General features: G+C 53.0%; 1 protein-coding gene across 3 annotated transcripts; it reads left to right on the top strand.

Moving 5' to 3' along the window:
* The first annotated feature begins 50 nt into the window (after positions 1-50).
* Rabl6 (RAB, member RAS oncogene family like 6) lies at positions 51-26,674 on the top strand. 3 transcript variants are annotated; one of them, XM_046465694.2, is made up of 15 exons: positions 51-415; positions 9,948-10,082; positions 11,160-11,207; positions 15,059-15,111; positions 15,877-15,968; positions 18,628-18,768; positions 19,203-19,308; positions 21,077-21,180; positions 22,234-22,574; positions 22,834-22,981; positions 23,925-24,140; positions 24,231-24,516; positions 24,814-24,985; positions 25,686-25,744; positions 25,841-26,674. In XM_046465694.2, the coding sequence occupies exons 1-15, from the start codon at positions 286-288 to the stop codon at positions 26,018-26,020; spliced, it is 2,211 nt and encodes a 736-aa protein (XP_046321650.1). In that variant the 5' UTR covers positions 51-285; the 3' UTR covers positions 26,021-26,674. The 3 variants fall into 3 exon arrangements, with proteins under 3 accessions (XP_046321650.1, XP_058441884.1, XP_046321651.1); XM_058585901.1 differs by lacking the exon at positions 51-415 and adding an exon at positions 9,099-9,411; XM_046465695.2 differs by lacking the exons at positions 51-415; positions 15,059-15,111.
* The last annotated feature ends 23 nt before the right edge of the window (positions 26,675-26,697 follow it).

The raw sequence follows: 26,697 nt of genomic DNA, 5'->3' as shown, positions 1-26,697 counted from the left end.
CTGGCGCTGCCCACGTGTCCCTCGCAGCGCCCCGTATCCGCGCCGGCAGCAAGATGGCGGCGCTGACGGGCGGACAGCGGCCGCGCCGGGGGCCGCGGGGGCCGCAGCGGAGCTGCAGCGGCTGAGGCCCCCGAGCGTAGCTCAAGGCCGCGCCCGCCGCTGGAACCCCGCCTGTGGCCGCACCGGCTCCGGCCTCGGGGGAGCCGGGACATGGTGCGAGGCGCCCCGCGCCGTCGCCGCCGCTGAACTCGCGGGCCGCGCCCGGCTCGGACGTCCAGCGGGAAGATGTTCTCCGCGCTGAAGAAGCTGGTGGGATCGGAGCAGGCCCCGGGCCGGGACAAGAACATCCCCGCCGGACTGCAGTCCATGAACCAGGCGCTGCAGAGGCGCTTCGCCAAGGGCGTGCAGTACAACAGTGAGTGCGCGGGGCCGGGCCTGGCGGGGGCGGCCCTTGGCCGCGGGTCAGTCCCCGGGCGTCTCGTCCGACGGCTGCGGGCCGAGCAGTGCCGCGTCGAGAGCCGCCCTCTTGGGGCCGTTACGTAACGCGCTGGCGGGAGCTCGGAGGCCGGCTCCCGGGGCGCTCGCCGGGGTCGCGAGAGGCCCGGTCGGCTCTAGGTTGAGCCGTGGGCTCTTTGTTGACTTGGTGCCCAGCTGGAAGCAGAACATCATATCTGCTACGCCACGCATTTTCTCTTCTTTTTTAAAGAGGCAATTGCAAGGGATATATTTAGAAAGCTCCAGGAGGCACAGTCTCTTCTTGTGGTTGTTGGAGACCTCCCTGTCCGTGCCGGAAGGAGGGGTTGTGCAGACGCCCCGTGCGCCCAGGACGGATCTATGTTCCTTTATAAATTATGTAAATTGTGCAGCTCCCAGATGCGGACTGTCCTCTTGACCTCTTTTGAGTTTTTCCATTTGTAGGCTCTATAGCAAAATCTAAAGGCTTTTATGTGGTTCCCTGCTCTGATACTCTTTCGCTAAATTTCTGGAGATTTTGGAACACACTCCACCCAACTTAACTCACTTTAAGGGGTCCCTTATGTTGCCCATTATATTTCCATGGTAATGTGGCATATTAAAGAAACTGATAAGGAATACTTTGTGCAGGTTTGAAAGCAAACTCATTTTAGATGTGTGATTTTTGACATTTTGCGTTTATTTCTCGCACAGAGAATATTAAGTCAAAATATTCATTTACGCAAATCTTTGAGAATCTACATTTGGATTCTTTATTTAAATTTATTGCTTGCAAGTGATACTTTTAAACCTAATCGTAGTCCCTTGGAAATCGGACCTGAACTGCAAATTGATCACTTTTTCAGAAAGGGCTCCCTAAAGGCCTGCCCCCTTGTGGTCCCCGGTAGAAGGGACTAAAAAGGGCTGTGGAATTGTAATTCTTAAGAGTTAGAAAACTATTCTCCAGTAGCTCAGTGAAAGGTGCCAAGTTGAGAGAAATGTGGATTTGTACCAAAATTACGTTTTAGAAGGATATTGTTATTATTGTTAAATAATACACAATTTTGAAAGTTTTCCATTTCCTGTGTTAGAATACAAAATTTCTAGTGCACATTTCCCAGACCAGCAATATCATAAACCAGCAATATCATAATTGTAGATTTAGTATTCTTATCAACTGTTTTATTTCCAAGCACTTATCTCTTATAGAACATTGTCCCCTGGGGCCAGTTAGTCATTTTCTTTTAAATGATAGGATAATGAGAAGTAAGTCACATCACACATGCACAGAGTCCCAACACACCCATCAAATCAGAATCAAACCCTGAATGAGACAGTGGGATCTTATTCCCATTTTAGAAGTCATTTGCATTTAAACTAGAAGGAAGAATGTTTCCATGGTCAGTCCACCCTCTTCTCCTGCTGTTTGATGAGAAGTGTTAGTGTGGGGCAGCCTCCTGAAGGAGGAATCCCTCGCTGTGGAACTCTCAGCTGGCCTTGCTGAGGATCCTGGGACAGAGACCTGCAAGAGAAATTCAGTCGACAGACAGGTGAAACAGCACAGTAACTCATTGGAAAAGAGAATCAGTCCTGGAAAAGTGTGGCAGAGCAACTAAGCAGATTCCAGCACATGTCTGAACAGGATTCAGAAGGAAAGCACAGCAAGAATGGAGACAAGGCAGCATTTGAAGAATTGAAGACTGAGGATTTTGCAAAGTTCATGAAATATGTGGAACTCCAAGAAGTGCTGGTCCAGAAATTTAAAAAATATCCACAACTAGATACATTATTGAAAGTGTTCAGTACTTCAAAATGTAAAAAAGAAATCTTTGATGTTTCTAGAGCAAAAAGACCACTTTCTGAGGACTGAGCTAAGGATAGCTCTGGGGAGCTTAGGGCCTAAGTTAAGTCATGGTCAGCCTGGGGAGTCTGTGCCTGGCTCTACAGCTGTGGTGGAAGGAGTATGGTTAAAATTGCTTTCAGCCTCAGATTGGTAGCCTTTTGTACAGAGGTGGTTGCAGAAGCATACACTGAAGGATGTCTTTAGACAGATGGAAATTGAACTCAAACGAGGTGCAGGATTTAAAAAGCAAAGGTAAGCAGAGGAATTGGTCCGTGTGAGTGAAATCTAAATACATTGGTTACCTTAATCATTAATGATAATGGTTTATATGTATGTTTCTGTGACAAAATACCAGAATAACAACAAGGAAAGGTTTATTTTAGCTCAAGGGTTCAGTCCATGGTCAGCCAGCTCCATTGCTTTTAGGTTTGTGGCAAGACAGAAAACATGTAGAAGGGCAGGTGGAGGAAAGTTGCTCACCTCAGGCAACCAGGAAGCAGAGAGAGAGAGAGAGAGCACGAGCGCGCACACAAGGAAAGGGCCAGGAAGCAAGACATGCTCTTCCAGGGCACGCCTCTCGTGGCCTACTTCTCCAGCTAGGCCTAACCTACAGTTTTCACTAATCCTAATAGTCCACTCAATTTTGAAGCCATCAGTGGATGAGCAAATCAGAGCCCTCGTGACCCAGTCACTTCCATATAAGCCTGTGTCTGGACATGGCTGCATTGGGAATGAAGCTCTCAACACATGAGCCTCATGGGGTGTGGGAGCATTTCAGATCCAGACTGTAACAATCGAGAATATAAAAGAAGGCGCCAAAAAAGCAGAAATCACAGAAACCAGGACGAGAACTGAAAAGAAAAGTGTATTAACATTAATCTACATTACAGTAAATGTGAATGTTAAAATTTTTAAGAGTCACTGTTCAAAGAAAAAATAGTTTGCAACTCTTCAAATAAATACCAGGTAAAAAGAAGGGGAAAAAATCTTGTCCAGCCTATGAAAGACAGCAAAGGCTGCAAGAAAAACCAGGATAGTAACTTAAAATTATAAAATGAAGTGGTTAGAAATAACACCATTTCTGTCATCAGTCACACAGTGTCATCAAGCAAGACTCATCAGTTCAAAATAGGAATGGGAGGCCTGATTTTTTTTTCCCTTATTTTGGCCATATGGTCTCCAGGAGACACTCCAGAACTTAATGTCAAAAGCTGGGAATAAGGACTTGGGATGAACCATAAGAAGGCTGCCCCAGCTGTAGTAATGTCACACAGAACACACTTTGAGGTAAAAGAATGGATGGGAACAGGGAGGGAATTGCAGACAAAAACAATTATTTGTATGTGATTCTTCAGTTCCTCTCAGAAGGGTTAGCCAAGAAAAAGGACAATCTCAAAAAACACCTAAGAATCTATATCAGGGCAGGTGCGGTGGTGCATGCTTGTAATCCAGCAGTTCAGGAGGCTGAGGCAGGAGGATCACGAGTTCAGAGCCAGCCTCAGAATCTTAGAGAGGCCCTAAGCAACTCAGTGAGGCCCTGTCTCTAATAAAATACAAAAAAGGGCTGGGGACGGTGCTCAGTGGTTAAGGCCCCTGGGTTCAAAAGAATGTATGTGAGGACCACATTCTGTGACGACAGTGCCACTGACAGGGTCTGGCTATGTTGTCTTTGCTGTTCTCATGGGCTCAAATGGCACTCCTGCTTCAATCTCCCAAGTAGCTGGTATGTGCCACTGCACCTAGCTCCCAGCTTTGTTCTGAAACTTGAAAACACTTCTGTGTCAGTCAGCGCTCTGTAGCTCTAACAAATGCTTGAAATAGTCAACTTACAACAAGGAGAGGTTTATCTTGGCTCAGTCTTAGAGGTTTTGGTTGGGGGTTGATTGGCCCCAGGCTTTGGGCTTGTGCAGCACATCATGATGGGAATCCATGGCAGAAAAAAGCCACTCACCTGTGTCCAGAGGCTCGAGGTGGGCATGGGTGAGAAGAGATCAGGGTCTCACTGTCCTCTGCAAGGGTACAACTCCAAGACCTCCTACAAGGCCCCACTCCTAAAGGTTTTACTGTCTTGCAGTAGCATTGTGCTGGGAATGAAGCCTGTGATACACGGGCCTGAAAGCAGGGGGTTTAAGATTCAAATTGTAGGGGCTGGGGTGGTGGCTCAATGGTAGAGTGTTAGCAGTCTAGCACAACTAAATAAATCCTGAGCAAGTAGAAAGAAGAAAATAATAGGCAAAAAGCATAGACATGATAAAAAAGGACCAATTGAGACATTCAGCAAAACAAAGAGGGTGTGTTTTGTGTGTAATTACTATTAAAGTAGACAACTCTGGGAAAATTAATAAGAAAGACAAAGCACAAATACCAGTCATGCAGAATACACATCTCTAAATATAAAATATAAAAAATGTGGTAACTACTTTGCAGTACTGGGAATTGAATCCAGGGTGCTGTATGTGCTAGGCAAGCACTATGCCACTGAGCCTAGTCTCCAGTCCTACATATTATGAGTAACTTATACCAATAAATTGAAAACTCAGGGTAGATGGTATCCTGGAAAATGACTCCACAGGACCCTGCCTTCCCGTGAGCAGTGTGTCCAGACTGTACATAAATGCAGAAGGTGGGAAAGCTGCTCAGTCCTGAAGACTATAAGCTTGACCCCAAACAGACCAGAACAGCGCCACCTGTAGCACAGATGTGAAAGCCTAACAACAGAACAGGAAGTGGAATCTAGAGAATTATAAAGTAATAGCACTAATGAATGTGTGTTGAGACAAGTAGGATTGCCTTGGGAATGCAAGGATCCTTCAAGGTATGATTTACCAGCAGGTTAAAGGAGAAAACAGTGCAATCTTAAGAGGTAACAGGAAAAAGCCTTAATGAATTCAACACTCATGATTTACAAAAACAATGAACCCCCAAAACACTTCTTACCAAACTAGGAATACAAAGAAGCTTTTACCTGTCAAAAGGCATCTACCCAAACCTGTGTGTAACAGTGAAACATAAGAAGCTTTTCTCTTGAAGCCTGAGCCAAAACAAGGTCACCCACGTTAACTGAGTTCTTCACAAAATAAGAAAAGAGGATGGAGAGAGGTTATCTCTTCCCTCGGGGACAAAGCTTACAAAATAGAAATGCCAGTCCCTCCTTTCAGGGTACACTCGCAGTAGACCCAGCCTCCACATGTGGCAGTGTGGTCCTCTGCCCTGGAGGATGGTATAAGAGAACACCTAAGAGAGCAGTGCATTCTGCAGGTCTTGAACTTGGGTGCACAGCTGCTTGGCTCCCTGTTCTCGGAAGTGGACACCAGGTCCAGAAGAAGTAGACTCTGCTACCCTTCTCCCCATGCTGTTTACCAGACCCCTGGAGAGGGTGGGCCTTTGTTAAGTCCCTCCAGAGAAGCTGCTTATAGAAGGGAATGGTGCCCTGGAATTGGTCATCACTGCTTGACTTCTGAGTGGGTGTGCCCACAGAATCATCATATCGTCCAGAAAAATTTCAAATGGAGATTTCTTTAAGGTGTTCATTGGGTGGTGATGGTCCAGGCAGCCAGGAGAAACACCACAGATTCTTGCAGATGGATTCAACCATAATCGAATGAGATGGGGAATTTTTAGTACTACATTATAGTACTGTTTAGTACTTCAGTGTAGCAAACGTCATCACCCATTTGTCCAAACTCAGGATGTGCATCACCAAGAAGCAGGGAAGGGCAGTGTGCCAGTCACCACAGGTATACTGAGGGTAGAGATGGACTCTGGGAAGCGGGGCTGTGGGGTCAGGCAGGGCATGATCTGTCTATATTTCCCACTCAGTTTTGCTGAGAACCTAAAACTGCTTTTTCTAAAAATTTTTGATTGAGCTAATGTGGTGGCCTGTAATCCCGGTTATTCTGGAGGCTGAGGCAGGAGGGTCACAGGTTTGAGGCCAGCCTGAGAAATTTAGCAAGACCCCGTCTCAAAAGGAGGGCTGAGGATGTGGCTCATTGGAGAGCACCCCTGGGTTTAGTACCAAGTACCAGGAGGAAGGGGGGGCAAAAAATTAATGTAAGAAAACAATTCTAGAACTAAAGGATGTACATTTTTCACATTCTTATTTTTTAGGCTGAAAGGGTTCATGGAACCTTGCACCATGCACAGGAAAAACACCTGCCAAGGTTCATTTGACGTCTTTGCAGTAGCAGAGGGGAGAGCAAGATAAGGGGGGTTCACAAGGGCTGGAACAGTGCTCACTGAAGCAAGTAGGTCTAGTTATGTTAATGACGGGTACGTGGGTGCTGAGGCACAAGACACCAGGAGAGATTCAGGATCACTAAATGTGATTTTTAAATGTTCACAAGGCTGATAAATATATTGTACCCTATAATAGGTTCTGATGCACATTTAGGAAAGATAATGATCTATAAGAAGTTGATCCTAGATTAAGATGGAGAATGTTCATCACTAGTAACATGCTCTATAAGAAATGATAAAAAGAGCCTTGCAGGTTGAAATGAAAGGATACCAATAGTAACTTGAATCCACACAAAGAAATAAAAAATACTTATGAAAGTAAAAGAAGAAGAAGAAATTGAAGGTAAAACAGCCCCCAAAAATGAGTACAGAAGACAATTTGACTAGTAAAGTTAAAAAAAAAATTGATCTAATTTATGTGAGAAAAGTTATCAATTAAAAAATGCGCATTCTTTTAACCCCACATGGAAAATTCAGAACTGACCATAAGATGTTTCAATACATTTCAAAGGATTTATACCACTTTCCCTAAACTCAGTGGCAAATAATAACCAGGAATTTAAAATCTTACACTTGGAAATCAAGTGACGCCTTTAATAGAAGTAGTCATGGAAATAAATTACTTAGAATTGAATAATGGGAATGCCACATACCAGCCCTTGAGGGGTCTCCGCTAAGCATTGGTGGCATTGCTGGATGCTCGCACTGGTGACAAAGAAAAGCAAATCAAGGAATTGAGGAAACCCAGGGGGAGCCAGTGGAGACGTATGGAAGGAAGACCTTGTGGAGAGAGGACTCTGAAAGGGCCAGTGTGAGGTCAGCAGGAGACATTGCCCACCACTGAGCTTGTGTGCAGGTGCAGTGCTGGGCTGGAGCCCAGAGCCTCATGGCCTGGCAGGCACTCCACCACTGAGTAGCATACCCAGCCCTTTTTCTTCAGTTTTTACTTCTGAGACAGGGTCTCACTAAGTTCTTTAGGGCCTAACTAAATTGCTGAGACTGGTTTTGAACTTGTGATCGTCCTGCCTCAGCCTCCTGAGCTGCTGGGATTGCAGGCATGCTCCACCATGTCTGGCTTAACCCTTTTTGTTTTTATTTTTTTATTTTTTAATATTTTTTTTAGTTGTCAATGGACCTTTATTTATTTTTATGTGGTGCTCACACATGCCAGGCAAGCGCACTACCACTGAGCCACAGCCCCAACCCCTTTGTTTTCATTGTGACACAAGGTCATGCTACACTACCCAAGCTGTCCTGAAACTGTTGGGCTCAGTGATCCTTCCTCCTGCCTCAGCTTCTCAAAAGCTGCATTACAGGCATGTGCCACCACACACAGCTTGTTTGTGTTTGTTTTTGTTTTGACTAGTGCATTACAGTTATATACAATATTGGGGTCCATTTTGACATGATTATGCAAGCGTGGAAAACTTAGTTTTAAATGGACATGATTTTTGCTCAGAAATGAAAAAGATACAGCATTTTAAATGCAGTAAGCAACAAATCTAGACAGATTAGATGCTTTGTGTAAATACTAAGAAAATTTGCCATAACTGGTCCAAGAACCTGAAGTCCCATGAAAGCAACACCCTGGCTCCTGCCTCATGGCCCTGCCTGGCACGAAGAGTGACTCTTGCTGCCCACAGGTATAGAGGGCTAACATACTCTCCCTGTTACCTCCCTGTTCTGAAAAGAAAAGGACTTTTTACATGCCTGGAGAGTAGGTAGTCATCCTCCCCAGTCCTGGCTGTTGGCCTCTCGGGGGCGATCGGAGCCTGCTGCCTGAGAACAGACTGAAGACTGCCTCTCTGTCTGCCTCACTCCTGTGGAAGGAGCGAAGGGCAAGGGCCCCTTGTGTCTCTAGTCTAGGCCTCCGGTGGGTGGTGCCCCTCCAAGCCAGCAGAGGGTGTCCCTGCCACACACTCCCTACATTGCAGCTCAGGTCCGAGTCACAGACTCCAGGAGCTCCTGCAGTGTGTAGCACAAATGTGCATCTAGCTGACACGGGGTGAGCATGAAGCTCTTGTATTCTCTGGGAACATAAGAAGGTAGAAGAGGGTGAGTCCCTGAGATCTGAGAACAGCTGCTACTTTCAAAAGTTGTAGTAAAGTTGGGGCTTGGGAGGAATGTGGAGGTACGGAAATCAACTTAACGCAGCCTTCAGGAGAAGAGATGAATATCAGTGGGAACAGAGGGGCCTTGAAGTAGGAGCAGGGGAAAGAAGTTAGATCGAGAGATGGCCCAGGACAAGTCCAGTTGAACTTTGAGGCCAAGGTGGCCACTAGTTTTTGGTGTCTGGGGTCCTGGGCACCACAGAATTTGAGAGAAGGGAGGAACTTGACACTGGAGCCCGATGAGACAACCTGGGAGAGGGACATGAACGGAGGAGCTCTTGAGTTTGCCCCTTGGCCTGGCTCTCCTGAGCTTCCCCTGCCTCCCTGACCCTTCCCTGACTCATTCCTACAGTCCCTGCTATTCATGGTGCTCTTGGTGTCTTCATCCAGGCTGTCTACCATCCACACAGCTTGCAAGACTGCCCAGGGAGTGCCGACCTGACCACAGTGCTCTGGGGTCCTCCCCAGCCATGGGTGCCTTAGCCCTCCCACAGAACTGCCCATCTCAGGAACAGGGCTACCAGAAAACCCAGAGACTGCTTCCCCTCATGTCCCACCAGGCTCACTTGCTCCAGCAGTGCTCATCTTTGCTGACCCTGTCCTTCACCTGGAGCCAACAAGCTCCAGGGCAAGGGCCTGGCGCACACAGTAGAGTCAGAGATAAGTTGCAGCCCACTGTGAAACCTTGCCTTCAGAGTACCAGGGAGCTGGGAACAGTGGCCACACCTGTGACCCCGAAGGCTGAACCAGGAGCAAAGCAAGTCCCAGGTGAGCCTGGGCAATGTAGCCAGATCCTCTCAAAATAAAAGGAGAGGGGTGCAGCTCAGTGGTAGAGCACTTGCCCACATTTTTGAGGCCCTGGGTTCATTCCCAGCACCAACCAACAAGGGGCTGTGGCGAAAGTAGGTCAGGAGCAAACCATGGAAGCCCAGGGTGCCACCATGGGCACTTCAGCTACTACCCCTCTGTGGTTCAGCGGTTCAGCCCTCATCCTGTGGGTCCTCTGCAGTCCCCCAGGGGAGATCCTGCTTTCCCAATTAGAAAACATGGCTCAGGGTGTGGCCTCTGTCAACGTAGGAGGAGACTCCTGCCCTTGCTGCTTCCAGTGGCACCGTGCTCGCTCACTGCTGGGCTTCCTTGTGCCTTGGGAGAAGCTGTCCATGTGCCTTGTCCAGTTCTTTCCCTACCCATTTACTCACCTGGAGCTTGATTCCTGCAAAACGGCCTTGTGGTGGAGTAGACGTGACCTTTGAAGTTGTGACTTTAATTCCTCTTCCTTTCTTTTTGCCTCTCCTCACCCCCAGTGAAGATAGTGATCCGAGGAGACAGGAATACGGGCAAGACTGCTCTGTGGCACCGGCTGCAGGGCAAGAAGTTCGTGGAGGAGTACATCCCCACGCAGGAGATCCAGGTCACCAGCATCCACTGGAACTACAAGAGTGAGTTCCCCCTCCTCCCAATGTCAGTGTCCCTGGCCCATCTGCTCCTGGAGATGTTTTCCCCAGACTGAGGAAACACTGGCCACACTGTGGAATCCCCAGCTAGACTCATTTGGGCTGTTTTGGGGGCTCTTATTAAAGCTGCTTTTGAATCACCCCATCTGGATTTAAATCTGTGAAATTTCAACTCAAATTTGAGTCTCAGGCCAGGGTGGCCACAGGTTCAGGAGACAGTAAAGGAAGCACTTCCAGAGACTGAAGCTCCCCAGAAGGCCCAGGAGTAGCCATTCCTGGAGCACAGGGACACTCCTGTAGGCCTGCACACTGGGCAGGATCAGCCCTGCGGGAGGGTGTGCTTCAGACCTAGTCCTCCCTCCCTCTGGGTCCTGGGCTCTTTTCATCCCAGCACACTTTGGAGTAGGGCATTGCTGCTGCAGAGGGTAGGGGGTCATGGGAACTTGGAAAATGGCCTCCTTCTCATGAGGCAGCTCAGAGTGGACCCGAAGACCTAAAGAAGACCCGAGGAGGAGGCTGCAGGGTGGGTCACAAGGCCACCACTATCCTGGACCTGCTCCCCATGTCCAACAGCTCTGGCCTCCAGCACTGAGTAGGGTTCCCTCTTACCTCAGATGAAGAAGTCGGTTAAGGGGAATGTGATTCTGGTGGCCATACTGCGTTCAGTCTGTCCAGTGTGTGGAATGACCTGAGGACTCAGCAGGCTGAGGGCCCAGCGAAGGGCTCCTGTCCAAGGCAACCCCGTTCCTTGCTCAGGCCTGCCCAGACCCTGGGTCTAAAAGGGCAAGTGGGCACGGAGCCTGCACAGAGCTCACAGGGAAATAGAGCCCACAAGGAAGCTAGCAGCTATGTGCCTGGGGGCAGGAGGCACTGTGCCTTTGCTCTGCTGCCGGCCTGCGGGGGCCACCCTGCCTACCACCAGGGAGCTGCTTGTCAGGTAGTAGGTAGTGCACAGGTCCCATGGGCACTGGCACCTTGGGGAGGGGCAGGCAGCCACACCAGAATCGTCGCTGATTCCCAGGGGTGATGCTGGGCACTAACCTGAGGGTTTCCCTGTTTCAGCCACTGATGATGTGGTGAAAGTCGAAGTCTGGGATGTCGTTGACAAAGGTAAGGTGGTGCTTTACTTTCTGCTCATGCTCCATTTTCTCTGAACAGAGGACCTACACACACACCCCCACTGCATTTGCATGTTCTGTGCCCATAACCTGAGGTCTTGGCACCTACCCTGTGGTCTACTTAAGACCCTACTTAAGACCTCTTTTGCCCTGTCACACACTCCCAGCACCGTAGTGTTGTGGGAGATGTGAGTTTGCTGACAGCTGTTTACAGGTAGGCTCTGGGTGCCCTCGGCTCCCTCCTGAGCCTGTTCTAGGTTCCAGGTCCCCTCCACTCCCCTCTGTGTTTGGTGAACAGGGTAGATGTGCACAGTGGACCTGTTGCCACCACAGGCTAGTCCGCTTTGGGCATGTTTGGTGCTGAGAGGCCAGTCATCTGCTGGGGTGGGCATGCTTCAAGCTCTGTGGCCCACATGGGGCTACTTTGGGAGCCTCCCCTCTCTCATTACAGCTGGTGTGGCTCCCCAAGCATCAGACACCCGTTACACTGGGATTCTGGTGTCTGAGTGGCTGGCCGCCCTGTCCTAAGGGAAAAGAGGGATGCTGGCCATGGGGCACACAGGTGACTTTTGGGCAATACCTATTTTATCTGGCAGAAGGCCTGATGCCTAGTGGTCCCCCCATGACCCGACCCCTGTCCAGCTTTCGCCTGCCTGACCACAGCTGTGGCGCTGGGAAAACCTGGCCTGGCATAGCCCCTCGTTCAGATGGAAGGTGCAAATCCCACACACCACAGCAGGAAAGTACAAAGGTTTTCACTCACAGATCCTGATGGGGAGAGCACTGTGAGTCGGGAGGACAGTCTTCCGTGCCTGGGTCATAGAACAGAAGCAAAGCGTTAGGCAGAGGAAGAAAGACTGGCCTCCGGCCAGTGCCTTTGTTACATCAGGGTATTTTCCAAAGAGGAGTTTTAATGGGTGGTTTAAAGCAGGTGGCACAAGTTCTGTGGTGTCATGCTGTGTCTGAGGTCACTGAGGTGTGTCATGCAGTCCATGCAGCCTGTGTCCATGCAGCCTCTGTAGCTGCCCCTTCAGGAGATGATCAACTGACAAAAGTAGCTGGATGGACCACCTGAGAAACTGGAAGGAGGTGTAGACATTGCCAGTGGTGCTAGAGCCCTCCTTCTGGTCTCGAGAGTTAACCGTGCTTAGGACCAGGACCCCTTGAGCAATAGGAACTCACTGCAGCACCCCACAGGTCAGGGCCCTGCACCTACGGCTGAGGCTCTGCTCCTTCATTTCTGGGCAGACCCCAGCCCACATGCAGACCTTCCCCAACCAAACTTACAGAGCCAGCAATCCTCATGACAGTGTCTGATCTCATTCCTGTCTTCCTATATCAGGTCACAGTTCCCCCTCTGTGATCCTTGGGGTGAGATCTCACAGCTTTCCCTGGTGCCAGCATTGTGAGTGTGAGTGTGAGTGTGTGTGTGTGTGTGTGTGTGTGTGTGTGTGTGTGTTTAGCATGATGCTAATCAAGAGGTGACCTGCCATACTCAGCTTCCCTGGCATGGCTGTGCTGGGTCCTCCAGTTACAGGGCTTCCTTGGGAAGAGTGTCTTCCGTGGGCTTATGGTTTCCAGTGCAGGAAGTGCATGCTCCTCTTCTCTCCCCATGCTCATTTGGGAATGGATTCAGGTCCATTGGGATGTTGGAGGGTCAAGGATATTTGAGGCCTCCTCTCAGTGGTTGCTCCAGGGGCAGGCCATCTGGAACCCATCCCAGTGGACCTGTGTCAACCTGTGCTTCCACATAACTCCTCTGCACGCTCGGTGCATGTGTCTCTGGCCTTGTCATATTTTCCCACCTCGAGGCAAGAATTGCATCTGCCTGCAGGCACCAGGCAGCTCCAGCTGAGCTGTCCCCCATGACATGACCCTGTCCTGGCCACTTCAGAAGGAAACACTTCTGCCCCATGGAGGGGCCGTGGTCTTGAGTTTTGTGCTTCCCCAGCGCCTGCCTCAGCTTTGCTTGCACTTGCTGCAGTGGGATGCAGGTGTCCCATGGGCAGTCCTGGAAACCTCGTGGGCTGTAACCCAGTGTTGGATCAGCCTTGCAGGCTGGGACCCCTTCCAGGGGGCATGCTGTGCTCTCAGCTGGCATGAGGGCCTGGGGACGGAGGGTGATCCTCCTGTCCAGGAGCATTCTCCTGCCCTGCTAGCCCCAGCACCAGGTCTGGTGATGGCTGGTGGAGCTCGCTGGGTCCACACCTGCCTGGCAGAGCCTGACTCATCGGCTGCAGCCAGGCAGCACCAGCTTCCTTTTGGCCTCACATTGCTCCTTATGGGGGCACCCTTTCTGGTGAGGAGGAAAGCATCTCTGTTCCCCATCCCCATGGGACAAGGTCTGAGCACTGTTGACAGCAACAGAGTGGGAGCAGTGATGACTGAGGGCTGGAGGCCAGTGGCGAGTTTGTGAGGACGGGCAGGTTAGGCCCGTGGGCTGCAGGTGTCGACTGAACGGTGGGGCAGAGCTCATGGATATGTGGAGGGCTTCTAGAAAGAAGGGAGACAGGGAACAGCTTCCCCAACTTTTCATTTCTCTGGCCTCCCTGTCCCACCAGCCAAGCACCTGGCTCCTGTCCAGCTCCAGCCCTCCTGCCCAGGAGCTAGTCCTGTGGCCACTCAGTGGCAACTCATTCCCAAGAGTGTGCTGGTTGAGGGCTGGGGATGTGGCTCAAGCGGTAACATGCTCGCCTGGCATGTGCGGGGCACTGGGTTCGATCCTCAGCACCACATAAAAATAAAATAAAGATGTTGTGTCCACCAAAAACTGAAAAATAAATACTAAAGAAAAAAGTGTGATGGTTGAGCAGGAGGATTCTGCCATCAGGATGTGTCCAGGAACAAGCTTATCAGCTGTCGGCATGCTTGTGCCTGTGTGGAGGGCTGAGGCTCAGTGTCCAGCCTAGGAGGGTCAATAAGGGTCAGGCCAGGAACTTGGGAGGGGCTGATTCCCCAGGCAGGTCAGAAGATGGTGAGAAGTTCAGAAATGGGCTCAGGAATGCGATAGAATGTGGCACTTTAGATAAATGAGCCTGGTTGTTCTTGGGCTCTTTGCCCTGGAGTTCCTGTGTCGTGAGCAGCACCCCTGCCCAGTTGAACATTCTAAAGATGGAGGGAAGGACAGAGTGGTTGTCCCATCTTGTTGTCATGCAGAACCCCACAGAGCCTGGGGTCAGCCCCAGGCAGGGCCCTGGCCATCCCCTTGTCAGGAAAGCCTTGATGACTCTGAAGGCCGACGACATGGCTTGGCAGCCTTGGCCACAGTCACTGTCCTCCTCCTCCCCCGCTAGCCAGGCTGCAGCTGGGGTTGAATTCTAGGCCTTCTTTACATTCTGGGCACTAGCATCTGAAATCTCAGGGAGTAACGTGAGAACTACTTTAGGAAATGCAGCTTTGCTCACCCAGGCTTTGCCCCAGTGGGGGTCCCCTCCTGCTCTGGGCTTGGCCTTGGGGCTGTTAGGACTGAGCCAGCAGGAGGCCCCCTTCCCTCCGTGGCAGACTTGGCTAGCATAGGTCTGTAAGCTGTCTAACCACCTGAGCCCTCCTGCAGCTGCTGGGCCCGTTGGGCCTTTGCCCTGCATCTTTTGGCCCAGTCTCTTGCCAGCCTTCCTCCTCTGAATGGCCCTGTCCAGAATGGGGGCCCCATTTTTCCCTTTCTCCCAAGACTGAGCAAGGGGCAGTTGGAGATGTCAAGAGCACTCCCTTGGGTCAATAGCTGAGTGGGGCACAGTCCAGCGTAGCACTGCAGGGCCAGAGTGGGACTAGGTAAAGGCATGTCCCTTGAGGCATTCCCTGGGCCTAGGGATCCCACCTCATAAGTTTTGTTTGTCATTTTATAAGGAAAATGCAAAAAGCGAGGTGACGGCTTGAAGACAGAGAATGATCCCCAGGAGGTAAGCTGCAGTGTCAGGACCCCAGACAGAGTTGTCTTTGGTCACTTGGGACCCCTGGCAGTCTCCAGCCCTTCAGACTTTTCTGCCTGCCCATCTTGGGTTCCCCTGAGTGTCCCAGTTACTCTGTAGATGTGTAGGCTGCTGACCATTCCTGGTTGCTTCCAGACCCCATGCCATTGGAGGTTGGGTTTGGGGTGGCCACCCCAAGGGAGTGACCCTGCCTGCCCTTCTTGGTTTCACTGACCCTGTGTGAGTTTGAATGACCTGGGTAGTATGTGAGTGGCTACACTTAACTTGACTGCCAGAGCAGCCTCAGCCCTTAGAAATCGTGGCTGTGGCCCTGAAGTCTGCAGCCCAGTGCACCCCAGTCCTGTGGTCCCCACTTGTGCCCTTCTCCTAGTTGTTTCAGGGTGCTTGTACCCTGGCTTCTCCCTCTGGGCAGGGTGCCTCTTCCCTCTTCTTCCAGGCAGGACAATTAAGTGCAACACACACCCACCTGGCTCTAATTTATGTGCTCTAGAAAGTTGTAATGGCTCCAGAACTTGCTTCCCTATTTCTGAGTGTTGGCTCCCATCCGAGTTGGAGTTTGCTGAGGGACTCACCACAGGTTAACCCTGGGTTCACCCCAGCCTTCTCTCTTCATGTTCTCTCCATGTTATCTCTTCAGGTTGAAAAAGTCCCATTCAGCCTTTTCCGGGTGGCTGAGGGTCCACGGGTGGGACCTGGCCTTGGACACAGTCTTACCCTGTCCACTCCTGTCTTCAGGCGGAGTCTGAAATGGCCCTGGATGCCGAATTCCTGGACGTGTACAAGAACTGTAACGGGGTGGTCATGATGTTTGACATCACCAAGCAGTGGTAAGCAGGCAGCGTCCCTTTGCTGGTTCACAGCCTCCTGCAGGGTCTGTGGCAGTCAGTGTTCCTGCCTGGAGGACCACATCTATGCCTAGGACAGATTGGGCCCATGTCTGTGCCGTGTGGAAGATAGTCAGATCCAGGGCAGGCCAGTAACAAAGGGTAGCTTTCACAGCCCTGAAGACACCCTCAAAAACCTGGCAGCCAAGTGGCAACTTATGTTAGGGGCGCCTCAAGACCCCTGCACTTGATGACTTGCCAGGAGGACAAAGGTAACAGTCACCACAGCAAAGAGTGAAGAAAAAGTGAGTAGCAGGCAGAGCCCCCCCAACCACCAAAGGTAAAAAAAATCCAATTCTTAGGTGTGGTGGTACAGACCTGGAATCCCACAACTCAGGAAGCTGGGGCAGGACGGTCACAAAGTCCAAGCCAGAGCCAGCCTCAGCAGTTTAACGAGGGCCTGAGCAACTTAGCAGACCCTGTCTCAAAACTTTAAAAAGGACTGGGGATGTAGCTCAGTGGTTAGGACTCCTGGGTTCAATCCCTATACCCCCACTCCCCACAAAAAAACTGAAGAAGCCGGGCTTGATGGTTCACCCTGTAACCCCAGCTATTCAGGAGGAGGCAGGAGGATTGCAAATTCAAGGACAGCCCAGGCAGCTTAGTTAGACCCTGTCTCAAAGTAAAAAGGTCTGCAGGTGTGGCTCAGTGGCAAAATGCATGCCTCACAGGCAAGACCCTGGGTTCAACCCCCAGTACCACAAAAAAATAGAATACAAGTGTTGAAGGAAGGCCTGACAGCCATTTTAGAGACAGCCTGTGAAGTGCTTGTGCGGCCTCTCACTGCCTTAGGGTCTGCCATCACTTACTTATTCATATGACTGTCATGCTGGCTAGGCAAGAGCTCTACCACAAGCCACATGCAGAGCCCCTGCATAATCCATGTTCATCATAGAAAACTGGAGAATGCAGGAGAAAACTGTCAAGAGAGCACCACCACTAGCTGCTGGCAGAGTCCAGCCTTTTTTTTTTTTTTTTTTAATATATATATATATTTTTTTTTAAGTTGTAGTTGGACACAGTACCTTTATTTATTTTTATGTGGTGCTGAGGATTGAACCCAGCACCTCTCACGTGCTAGGTAAGCACCCTACTGCTGAACCCCAGCCCCTCCCCCAGCCATCTTTTTCTTCGTAATGTGGGCACATATGTGCTGGAGTCCTACTACTGCTACCCAGGAAGCATGCTGCTTTTCTTTCAAGGACATGTTTCTACATGGTGGGATACACAGGCTTCTGTGGGTTCCCATGCTAGGCTTTGGGAGCTAGATCTTACACTTGGCACACTCCATTGACTTGAGTCTAAAGACCTGGGCCCCCAGGGTCTGGAGGCTTTGCACACACATCCTCATTCCTTCCCTCACGGCCTGTAGGGACCACATGCTACAGCACCACCTGAGGAGGGCTGACCACCAGATTCTGGGGCTGTTGGCAGCATTCTGGCAACAGAGCAGGCAGTCACTGTATCCTGGGCCATGAATTGTGACTCAGTGGAGTGCACCTCTTGCACACGTGCATACAAAGCTGCACTCTTCGCTCTGTTGCTGAGCTGGGAGGAGAGCATTTCTCCTGCACAGGTTCTGGTGGTTCATTGGCCTGGGGAGGAGGAAGTGGCTTTGACCATGTGAAATCGAGTTTGGATGTTGAGGGGCCACCTCAGCTCCACTGAAGTGTACTGTATTCTTTGCAGACAGGCCACATGAGGCCCCAGTACCTTCCAGGGGGCAGAACTGGAAGGACAGGCAGTGCCCTGAAAGCCAGTGAAGACCAGATAGCTGGGCTGAGCATGGGGCTGCAAGTGTGCCTGGGCTGCAGTGTGGAGAGTGTGCAAGAGGGCCAAGCTGCCTCAGGGAGGAAGTGGTCAGGTGCTTGTCGGGGTCCTTGAGGCTGCAGCTGTTTCCCAGGGCTCACACAGGGGCACACATCAAGCCAGTGTGTGAACCTGGAGGCACCTCGTGGGCAGGGAGATGCAGGAGAGGCTGCTGCAATTATGGGCATGTGGTATTTCCACCACTTCCTTTCCGTGGGGAAGCTTGGTGACACCACTAGTTGTACCCTTCCAAGCCACTTGGAAAACAGTTTGGGACAACCCGTGAAGCCAAGCAACAAGGAAGACCCATGTGAGGTCAGTTCTAGAGAGACCTGCCTGTTCACCCTGCAAACCTGGCAGCATAGTTCTGAGGAGCAGGGCCCTGAAGACAACTCAGCCAGCAGCAGAAACATCAGCAATGGCATCTAAGAGCCCAGTCGACAGGCAGATGTGGACAAGCTGCAGCCCTGGCCGTGGTGCATGCCAGAAGCTGAGATAAGCCACCTGTGATGTGTTCCTTCAGGTGATGCTGGAAATGGGCAAAACTGGAGGCAGTTTTGTAGGAACATGGACAAGGAAAGGCAGAGGAATAGGGCACCTGGACTTGGAGTGCAGAGGTGCGTGCTGTCTGTGAGAAGAGGTGGACAGGGCTGCAGACTGCAGGGTTGCAGTGCTCACTGGTATTCTCCAGAGCCCTCCCACAATGATGCGGTCTTAGAGGTGAAGGGCAGCCCCAGTCCATACAGTCCTCTGGGGTGGTGCGACTGAGGCTGAGATACTCTCCCTCCCAAAGGACCTTCAACTACGTCCTCCGGGAGCTTCCCAAAGTGCCAACCCACGTGCCGGTGTGTGTGCTGGGCAACTACCGAGACATGGGTGAGCACCGAGTCATCCTGCCGGATGATGTGCGAGACTTCATCGACCACCTGGACAGGTGAGTGCCCTGAGCCTGCTTCCACCTGGGGTAGTGTGTTGTGCTCGGATAGCATTGGGGAAGGATGAACAAGCTCTCCCAACACTGTGCCAGAGATGGAGTGACAGCTCTGGCCCAACCTGGGGAGCCAGGAGGGAAAGCCTGGGGCACTGGGGTCTGGAACCCTGAGGCTCAGGTCTCCACAGTATGGCAGTGCCTTGGGACATGTCAGTGAGGGTGAGGTGCCAGGACCCCCAACAGGCTACCTGGCTCCTGTCCAATTCCTTAAGCCACCCTGGAGGGATCCAGAGCTCCACTACTGGTCCCGCTTGTCCAGTAGCTATAGTGGGTCCTCAGCCTGCTACAGGAGGGAAGCCCACTGTGGTCTTGGACACAGGAGTGAGCCCAGCCCCACCAAGGGCCTTTCTCTTGACTTCCTTCTCCTCTGAAAACAGGCCTCCAGGCTCCTCCTATTTCCGCTATGCAGAGTCTTCCATGAAGAACAGCTTCGGACTCAAGTACCTGCACAAGTTCTTCAACATCCCATTTCTACAGCTGCAGGTGAGTCCTCATCATGCAAGTAGGGCCACCAGCAAGGACCCAGCAGGCTGGAGCTGGGATAGGCAGCAGAGCTGACCCAGGCCACCAAGGGTAGGGTGCTGGCCATGTCCCCACATAGGAAGCCCCTCTGCCTGTGGCATAGCTGTGGTGCCCACCCTTCCTTAGATACACATCAGATGCAGAAGTCCCCATCACACTGATGCCCTGTCATCATGGGGTGCATTCCAGGGGATGTGTGGGGCCAGCACTCACTCTGGACTGTGGCCCTTGGACCATTTTGTAAGGACAGGCTTTAGTGTGCCCTGCCCGAGTCGTCCCCACCTCCTGGGTGCAGGTGAGGCGAGGAGGCCTGGCACTGTGCCTTTGTCTGGGATTCTTTCAGTTAGTAAAGCTGTGCAGCTGGTGAGGAGGCCCTGGGTCCTTCACCCAGTGTCTAGCATTCTGTCTTATTTCTGTGGTACTTTTATCAAAGGAACCAGCTTTGGTCTGTTATCCTCCTCTGTCCCTGTTCCCTCTAGGACCCCACTAGTGTGCGCCTCACCCTCCTGATTTGCTTTGGGGTTCATGACCTTGCTCTTCTGAGGTCTGGGCAGCTGTCTTGCAGACTGACCCTCCTTTGGGTCCAGCTGAGGCTTTTCTTGTGGCTCCATGGTGGCTTGGGTTGTGACAGAAGACTGCAAAAGTGAGACACCCTCCTTGGCTTTTCGTCACATGTCCTGTGGGGCACATGTGTCTTGTCATGGGACAAGGGAGGCAGTGGACTCCTCGGGAGCCTCTGGAGCCCTTCCAGTTTCCGCTGTGGGCATAGCCTCGTGGGCAGCTGAGTGCTGGGAGTCCCAGGACCGTCCCACTCTTAGTATCAGGTACTTCAGGCACACAGACCATGTGTGGTGACCTCCCAGCCCAGGGACAGCAATGAGCTGGACAAGAGTGGGAGGGTTCCATGGGTCCTGAGCATGGACCCAGAGGACTAGGGCCAGGACAGCTGTAGCTGGTGGACAGGAACAGAGTGAAACAGGCCTGGGCTGTCTGTCTGGACACCCACAGTCCTGCCACCATTCTTTAGATGTCAGACTTCATTCCCTCTTGCCTTTTTTCCCTTTTGACAGTCATGAGACTCCTGTAGCGTGGGGCTATGCAGGGAGCCATCAGTTAGGAGGAAGGCCAGGTGTGCAGGGTCCTGTGGGGGCCTCACTCTGTTTCCCAGCACTGCGCACATGTGGCCTGCAGCACTCACAGCATGGATATCATGATCAAGGGTGCAACATCTGTATTTTACTGAATTTGAATCTAAATGTGAGATGTACTGTGAGAGGCCAGGGCTGGTGCAACCCAGAGGAAAAGTCAGCTCAGCTTAGGTCTTGGAGGGCTACAGTTTGCCCTAGGCCGTGGCTGGCTGAGCCTTGCCACCAAAGCTGTTCCTAGGCCTTCCAGGGCTCCTTGTGTGCATGGGGATCACCCGTGTCTTCTACCCAAGTAGTTGGCAAGGCTGAGCTCTGTCTGCATCAGAAAAGGCTGCACATGCATGGGGTGCCATGGAAATGGCAGGTGCACTTCTCTAGATGAACTGCAGGGCTCCTGAACCTCCAGAGACATGTTGTGGAAATGGAAGGGGGCTGCTTTCAGGTACAGATCCTATGTGGCCATCTTCTGAGTCACATGGGCCAGCTGTACAGGTGGTCACACCCCACACACCTCGCAGTCCTGCCCAGTGGGATGCTCAGGGTGGAGAGGGGTGCTGCTCAGCCTTGTCCACTGGTCTCTGCAGAGGGAGACGCTGCTGCGGCAGCTGGAGACGAACCAGCTAGATATTGATGCCACGCTGGAGGAGCTGTCAGTGCAACAGGAGACCGAGGACCAGAATTATGGCATGTGCGTGAGCCTGGGAGCTGGACCTATAGGCCAGCACCTCCACGGGGGCGTGCTACCAGTGGGCCCCAGTGTCCAGATATGGGTTGGGCCCAACCTTTGTTCTGCCCAGTGAGGTGGTGGAGGGAGCTGCACACCTGGGATTGCTGAGTCAGCTTGAGGGTACAGCATGGGTTGGGGGTGCCCCCATCCTGACTACCCGGCCCCCTTGGACAGGTGCCTCATGCAGCCACCTGCAGCCCTTCCCTTTCCTCTGCCAAGGTTTTGTATTATTAATGTGTGATAATAAAATATTTAGTCAGGTCAGTGCATGTCTGGAACAACTGGAAATAAATCATAAACGGAGCTACACTTACAGTGGAGTGGGCCCAGCCCCTCTAACAGGCTCCTGGGGACAGGGTGGATGGTGGCAGACCACGCATACTCAAGCTTCAGTGTCAGGCCTCCTTGCACAGATCCTGCAGACCCTCCCTCAGCCTGTGCAGCTGTGAAGTCACAGTCCACACAGGTGGGCCTGGATGGGCAGCTACTTCTGTGTCATTTATTGGCTTGACTCCTTATATGGAATGAGCCACACCTGCTGACTACCAGGTGTGTGGTCACAGGCCAGTGCAGACAGCCACATGGCCCATCCGAGCTCTGGCCAGACCAGCTGGCCCCTGATGGAGCTTGGTTGCCTCCTGCCCCTAGTGGGGTTCAATTTTCCAGATTGGTGCCAGCATGAATTGAGAACTTGGTTTTGGGAAGGATCCAGTGCTGGAGAGTGGCAGTAAACAGGACAGGTTATCCCAAATGGCCTGGCCACTGAGCAGCACATGTTCTGCCTGCAAGATAGCCTGGGTCAGGTTGGGGTGTACGTCAGTGCTGTAGTGCCTGCCTAGCATGCACAAGGCCTGGTTCCATCCCCAGTACCTCCTCCACAGGGCAGAAGCTATGGGGGGGTGGGCGGTGGCTGACAACTGGATACTCCAGTACCTCTATGGCAGAAAGACTGCCCTCTGGAGCCTGGGAGGGAGAGCTAAGAGGCCTCACTCCAGCCCTCTGCCCTCCCTCCAGCTTCCTTGAGATGATGGAGGCTCGAAGCCGCGGTCACGCATCCCCTCTGGCAGCCAATGGGCAGAGCCCATCCTCAGGCTCCCAGTCGCCGATTGTGCCTCCAAGTGCTGTGTCCACAGGGAGCTCTAGCCCCAGCACACCCCAGCCCGCCCCCCAGCTGCCCCCCAGCACCTCCTCAGCCTGCCCCCCTGTGCTACCCATATCCTCTGCACCCTCCTCCGAAGCCCCGCCCCTTCCTGCACACCCCTCTATCCCTGCCCAACCCCCACCCCAGCGACGCAGCATCATCTCCCGGCTATTTGGTACCTCGGCAGCTGCAGATGTGGCCCCTTCACCTCCAGGTAGGCCCAGAAGCAGCCCTTTCACTAAGTGGACTCATGGAGTGTCACCCTGTGTCTGTGGCCCCATGTGCCCTGTATACCAGGATATGGCCCCCATCCCTGGCAAGCTTCCCCCTTCCTCCTGGGCAAGTGGTCCCATGGCCAAGCTCTGGAGGCAGCTTTGGTCTTCAGCCCAGGCACACAAGCCACCACCCTAACCCCTTGCTGGCCTGGGGACAGGCCCACAGAGGGCTCAGGAGCCGGCATCTGTTGTCCACAGAACCTGCCCCAGCCGTAGAAGTCCCAGCAAGAGTCCAGAATGTTGAGGACTTTGTTCCTGAAGACAGGCTGGATCGAAGCTTCCTGGAAGACACAGTCCTGCCCAGGAGTGAGAATGGTGGTGCAGGCCCACAGCAGGACAGCGACAGGTGTGGATAGTTGGCAGACCTGAGCACAGATGTCTAAGACACCCCTGGGGGTGTCACACAGCATCCCTGGTGTTCTCTGGGAAGTAGTCGGCACTGAGGACGGAAGCAGAGCTAAGTGGAGAGCAGAGGGAAGGGCCTGGGCCCTGAGCACATCCCTAGGCTGGTCCACTTGGAGGTTGTAGGCAAGGCCACCTGGGTTTCAGATTTCCTGGTGGGCCAGAGCAGGCACTTCAGAGAGGAGAGGCTGAGCTAGGTGCACACACTGCCCACTGGCACATACCTGTAATTCCAGTGACTTGGGAAGCCAAGGCAGGAGAATTTTATGTTCAAGGCCAGCCTTGGCAGTTTGGCAAAACCTTGTCTCAAAATAAAAAGGGCTAGAGGCATAGCTAGGTAGTAGTGCAACCCTGGATTCCATCCCTAGTACCCCCCTCAAAAAAAAAAAAAAATTTATACCTTGGTAGCTGCAGATGTGGCCCCTGCACCTGTGGCCCTTGTGCCTTGCATACCAGGATATGGTACCACAACCCAGAGCTGGGTTCTGAGCCATACCCTTCCCCCTGGGTCTGGCCTCTGGGGCCAGCCCCTCTTGCCACTCTGCCCTAAGTACCATCTCCAGCTAATCCCCAGATTCAAACCCAGGTTCCAGTCCCACTTGGCAGATCCCACCGTGGGTGGCCACTGGCATTCCCAATGTCACATCATGGTGAAAGTGGGCTTCTCTACCAGAAATGCATAGATGGATAAGCCCAGGTGCCCAAGCTGGGCCCCTTTTCCCACTGGCCAGCAGCAGGGACCACTGCCCACCTCCCCACCCATCTCTGCTCAGGTCTCCCCACTGGAGCACACACCCAGGGTGGGGCAGCCCCACAGGCAACCAGGGTGAGGAGCCAGCAGCACGTGGTTCCCTGTGGCCTCTGACTGCCCTGCCCCTCCTTTGCAGTGACGGGGAGGCCTTAGGAGGGAACCCGATGGTAGCAGGTTTCCAAGACGATGTGGATCTTGAAGACCAGCCCCGTGGCAAACCCCTGCTGCCCTCTGGCCCCATCCCCAGCACACACATCAGTCTTTCGAGTGAGGAGGAAGCAGAGGAGGTGGCAGGTCACTCCAGAAGTGCTGCCCTGCCTCCCCAGCAGTGCTCACAGCCAGAGCCAAAACGGTATGGGTGGGGCCCCCAGGGAATGCCCAGGAGCTGGGGACAGGGCATCCCAGGGTGGCCTCCAAGTTCCTGACCCTTCTTGCCATGAAGGTCATCCAAGGCTTCATGGCCACAGAAGACAGCAGTTCCCATACAAGCAACAGCGCCCTCCTGGCCAGGCGGGCTTCCCACTAGCTCTGGGCCTGAGAAGCTCAGCAGCACCAAGCCACCCAAACTCGCCACCAAGGGCTCCTCTCGCAGACCTGGAGATGGTAAAGATGGGCAGGTGTCGTCCTCAGAGAGTGATCCTGAGGGGCCCATTGCTGCCCAGATGCTGTCTTTCGTCATGGACGACCCTGACTTTGAGAGCGAAGAGTCGGACACTCAGCGAAAACTGGTGAGGACAGGTTGCTTGCTGACTGTCCTCCTGAGATGGAGGTCAGGAGGTGAGGGCCCAAGAAGATGGGTCAGTGCTGGCTTCCTGTCCTGCTGTGACACTGTGCCGCCTGGGAACAGTAGATGGGGCCTGTGCAGGATGTCCCACATCCTACATAGGCCTTGCTGGTCCTGACTCTAGGATGGGCTTGGGAGCATACACACCTGTCAATGGAGTCCCCTGAGAACTCCCCACCTTGTTTCAGGGAACCATGGGGGTGGAAAGGGACAGTGGCCCTACCAGCTTCTCCTTGTCCAGGATGAGCTCCCTGTGAGAGAAGACCCCTCTGACATGACTGACGAGGACACCAGCCCGGCCCAGACACTCCCACCACCCAGGCCTCCTGTGCCCTCCTTCAGAATGAAGAACGATGCCGATCTCTTTGGGCTGGGGCTGGATGAGACAGGACCCAAGGAGAGCAGTGAGGAAGGTGGGCGTGTGTGGGGATCCATTGGCCTCTTTGGAGCCTGGAGATACAGGCTATGATCCTTGTCCAAAGGCCAGTGTTAAAAAGAGTCAGCCCAGCCTGAGCTTTTTCCCTTGGGATAGCTATTGGCCAGTGGGGTCTTCCAGCTATGCTGTACCTCCTGGTGTGGCCCAGGACTGAGGCAGCCACATGCACAAGCCTAATACCAGCAGTGTGGGGCAGGGCCAAAGCCTGAGAGTTTGAGCTTCTAATCCCCAGATGTTCACTGTTCTGCCAACACCCCAGGATTATGAGTGTTCTAGGGCTGTGGTTTGGGACCAGACTGGAGGGGTGGACAGCTGGGGGTCCACATAGCAGGCACTTGGTGGCAGCACTCTGAGAGCTTGCATCTACTCCAAAGTTGGCCCCTAGTGTGGACAAAGCTGCTGTGATCTGCAGTTCTGAGCACACGTGGTTTTGCTGGTGGTTCCAGCCCCAGCAGGCTGGCCCTGGTCCTCCACTCTCAGACCCTGACCAGCAGCTTAACCCTGCACTGTAGCAGGAGTTTCCTCCCAGGCCTATTCATGGTGTGTCAGCCTGAGCACATGAGAGATTCCAAGGTCACCCGTGGCCAGGCCCAACCTGCAGTGGGCTGCTGCAGAAGCCTCTGCCCAGCACGCCACCTGGGCAAGGTAGCCACAGCTGAAGCTTGTCTCCCACACAGACAAAGATGGCAGGCCGCTCACCAAGGAGAAGAAGAAGAAGAAGAAGAAGAGCAGAGAGGTATCAGCCACCCTCTACTGGCCTGGGCCTGTGCACTGGGGGGAGGTAGGCTATGGCCCCCTAGTGGCCCCAGGTGACTGATTGTCCCCCTGCCAGGAGGAAGAAAAGGCCACAAAGAAGAAGAGCAAACATAAGAAGAGCAAGGACAAGGAGGAGGGCAAGGAGGAGCGGAGGAAGAGGAGGAAGCCCCCTCGAAGCACCACCGAGCTAGAGGCCTTCCTGGGGGGCGGGGCCCCAGGCCGGCACCCTGGGGGTGGAGACTATGAGGAGCTGTAGCCTGCACCACTGTTCTGGGAAAGGACCACCCTACCGCGTGTCCCAGCCATCGCCTTTGCCCCATGTGGCCTGGCCCAGCACGCTCTGCACTTGCTTCCTTGCTGGAGGAGGCCCAGGGCCAGGCCTTGGTGGCCAGAGGCCTCTGGCCAGGCCCCACAGGTGCTGGGCCTCAGGCCAGCATGAGCCTGCTCTACAAGGAGGGAGGGGACAGCTGGGCTGCAGCTGGCTTGGTGGATGACCTGGTCCTCTCCAGGAAGAGCCACAGCCAGTCCCCAGCGTTTCTCAGGGAAGTGACTGAGGCAGAGGAGGGACCCGCAAGGGTCTGTTTTCAGAGGCAGGGCATGGGGCTGCTCTGCTTCTCAGATGTCCACCACCCAGCCGTGCTCCTGCTTGCCCTCCCAGGTTCTCCAGGGCCACAGCATGCCAATGGGTTCTGCTTCCTGTCGCAAGCCTTGGGCTGTGGATTATCCCTTCCCATGGACCCTGAGCACAGGTGCACACTCATGGGAGAGTGGCACACCCACCTTGCAGGGTGAGGCCTGTCCTGGGAGAGGGTGGGCGCAGCTGCACCTCTGCGCAGGTGAGCCAGGCTGGAGCTGGAGGCACCTTTCAGACACTCCACTCAGACTATAAAGCTCTGGTTTTACCACCGCGTCTGTTCTTTTCCTTTCTTTGGC

This window comes from Marmota monax, unplaced genomic scaffold (assembly GCF_021218885.2).
Source record: "Marmota monax isolate L192 unplaced genomic scaffold, Marmota_monax_Labrador192_F-V1.1 WCK01_AAM20220418_F8-fsc00167, whole genome shotgun sequence".
NCBI classification, from domain to species: Eukaryota; Metazoa; Chordata; class Mammalia; order Rodentia; family Sciuridae; genus Marmota; species Marmota monax.
The sequence above is the reverse complement of the archived record's forward strand: the minus strand, read 5'-3'. Positions and strand labels throughout refer to the sequence as shown.

Excerpts from the sequence above, each read along its gene's own strand:
- Rabl6 (XM_058585901.1), top strand. The coding sequence starts at position 9,114 with ATGGGTGCCTTAGCCCTCCCACAGAACTGCCCATCTCAGGAACAGGGC. Across the intron at positions 9,412-9,947 it reads AGGAGCAAAGCAAGTCCCAG|TGAAGATAGTGATCCGAGGA; the intron begins GTGAGCCTGGGC and ends CCTCACCCCCAG. Across the intron at positions 25,745-25,840 it reads AGAAGAAGAAGAGCAGAGAG|GAGGAAGAAAAGGCCACAAA; the intron begins GTATCAGCCACC and ends TCCCCCTGCCAG.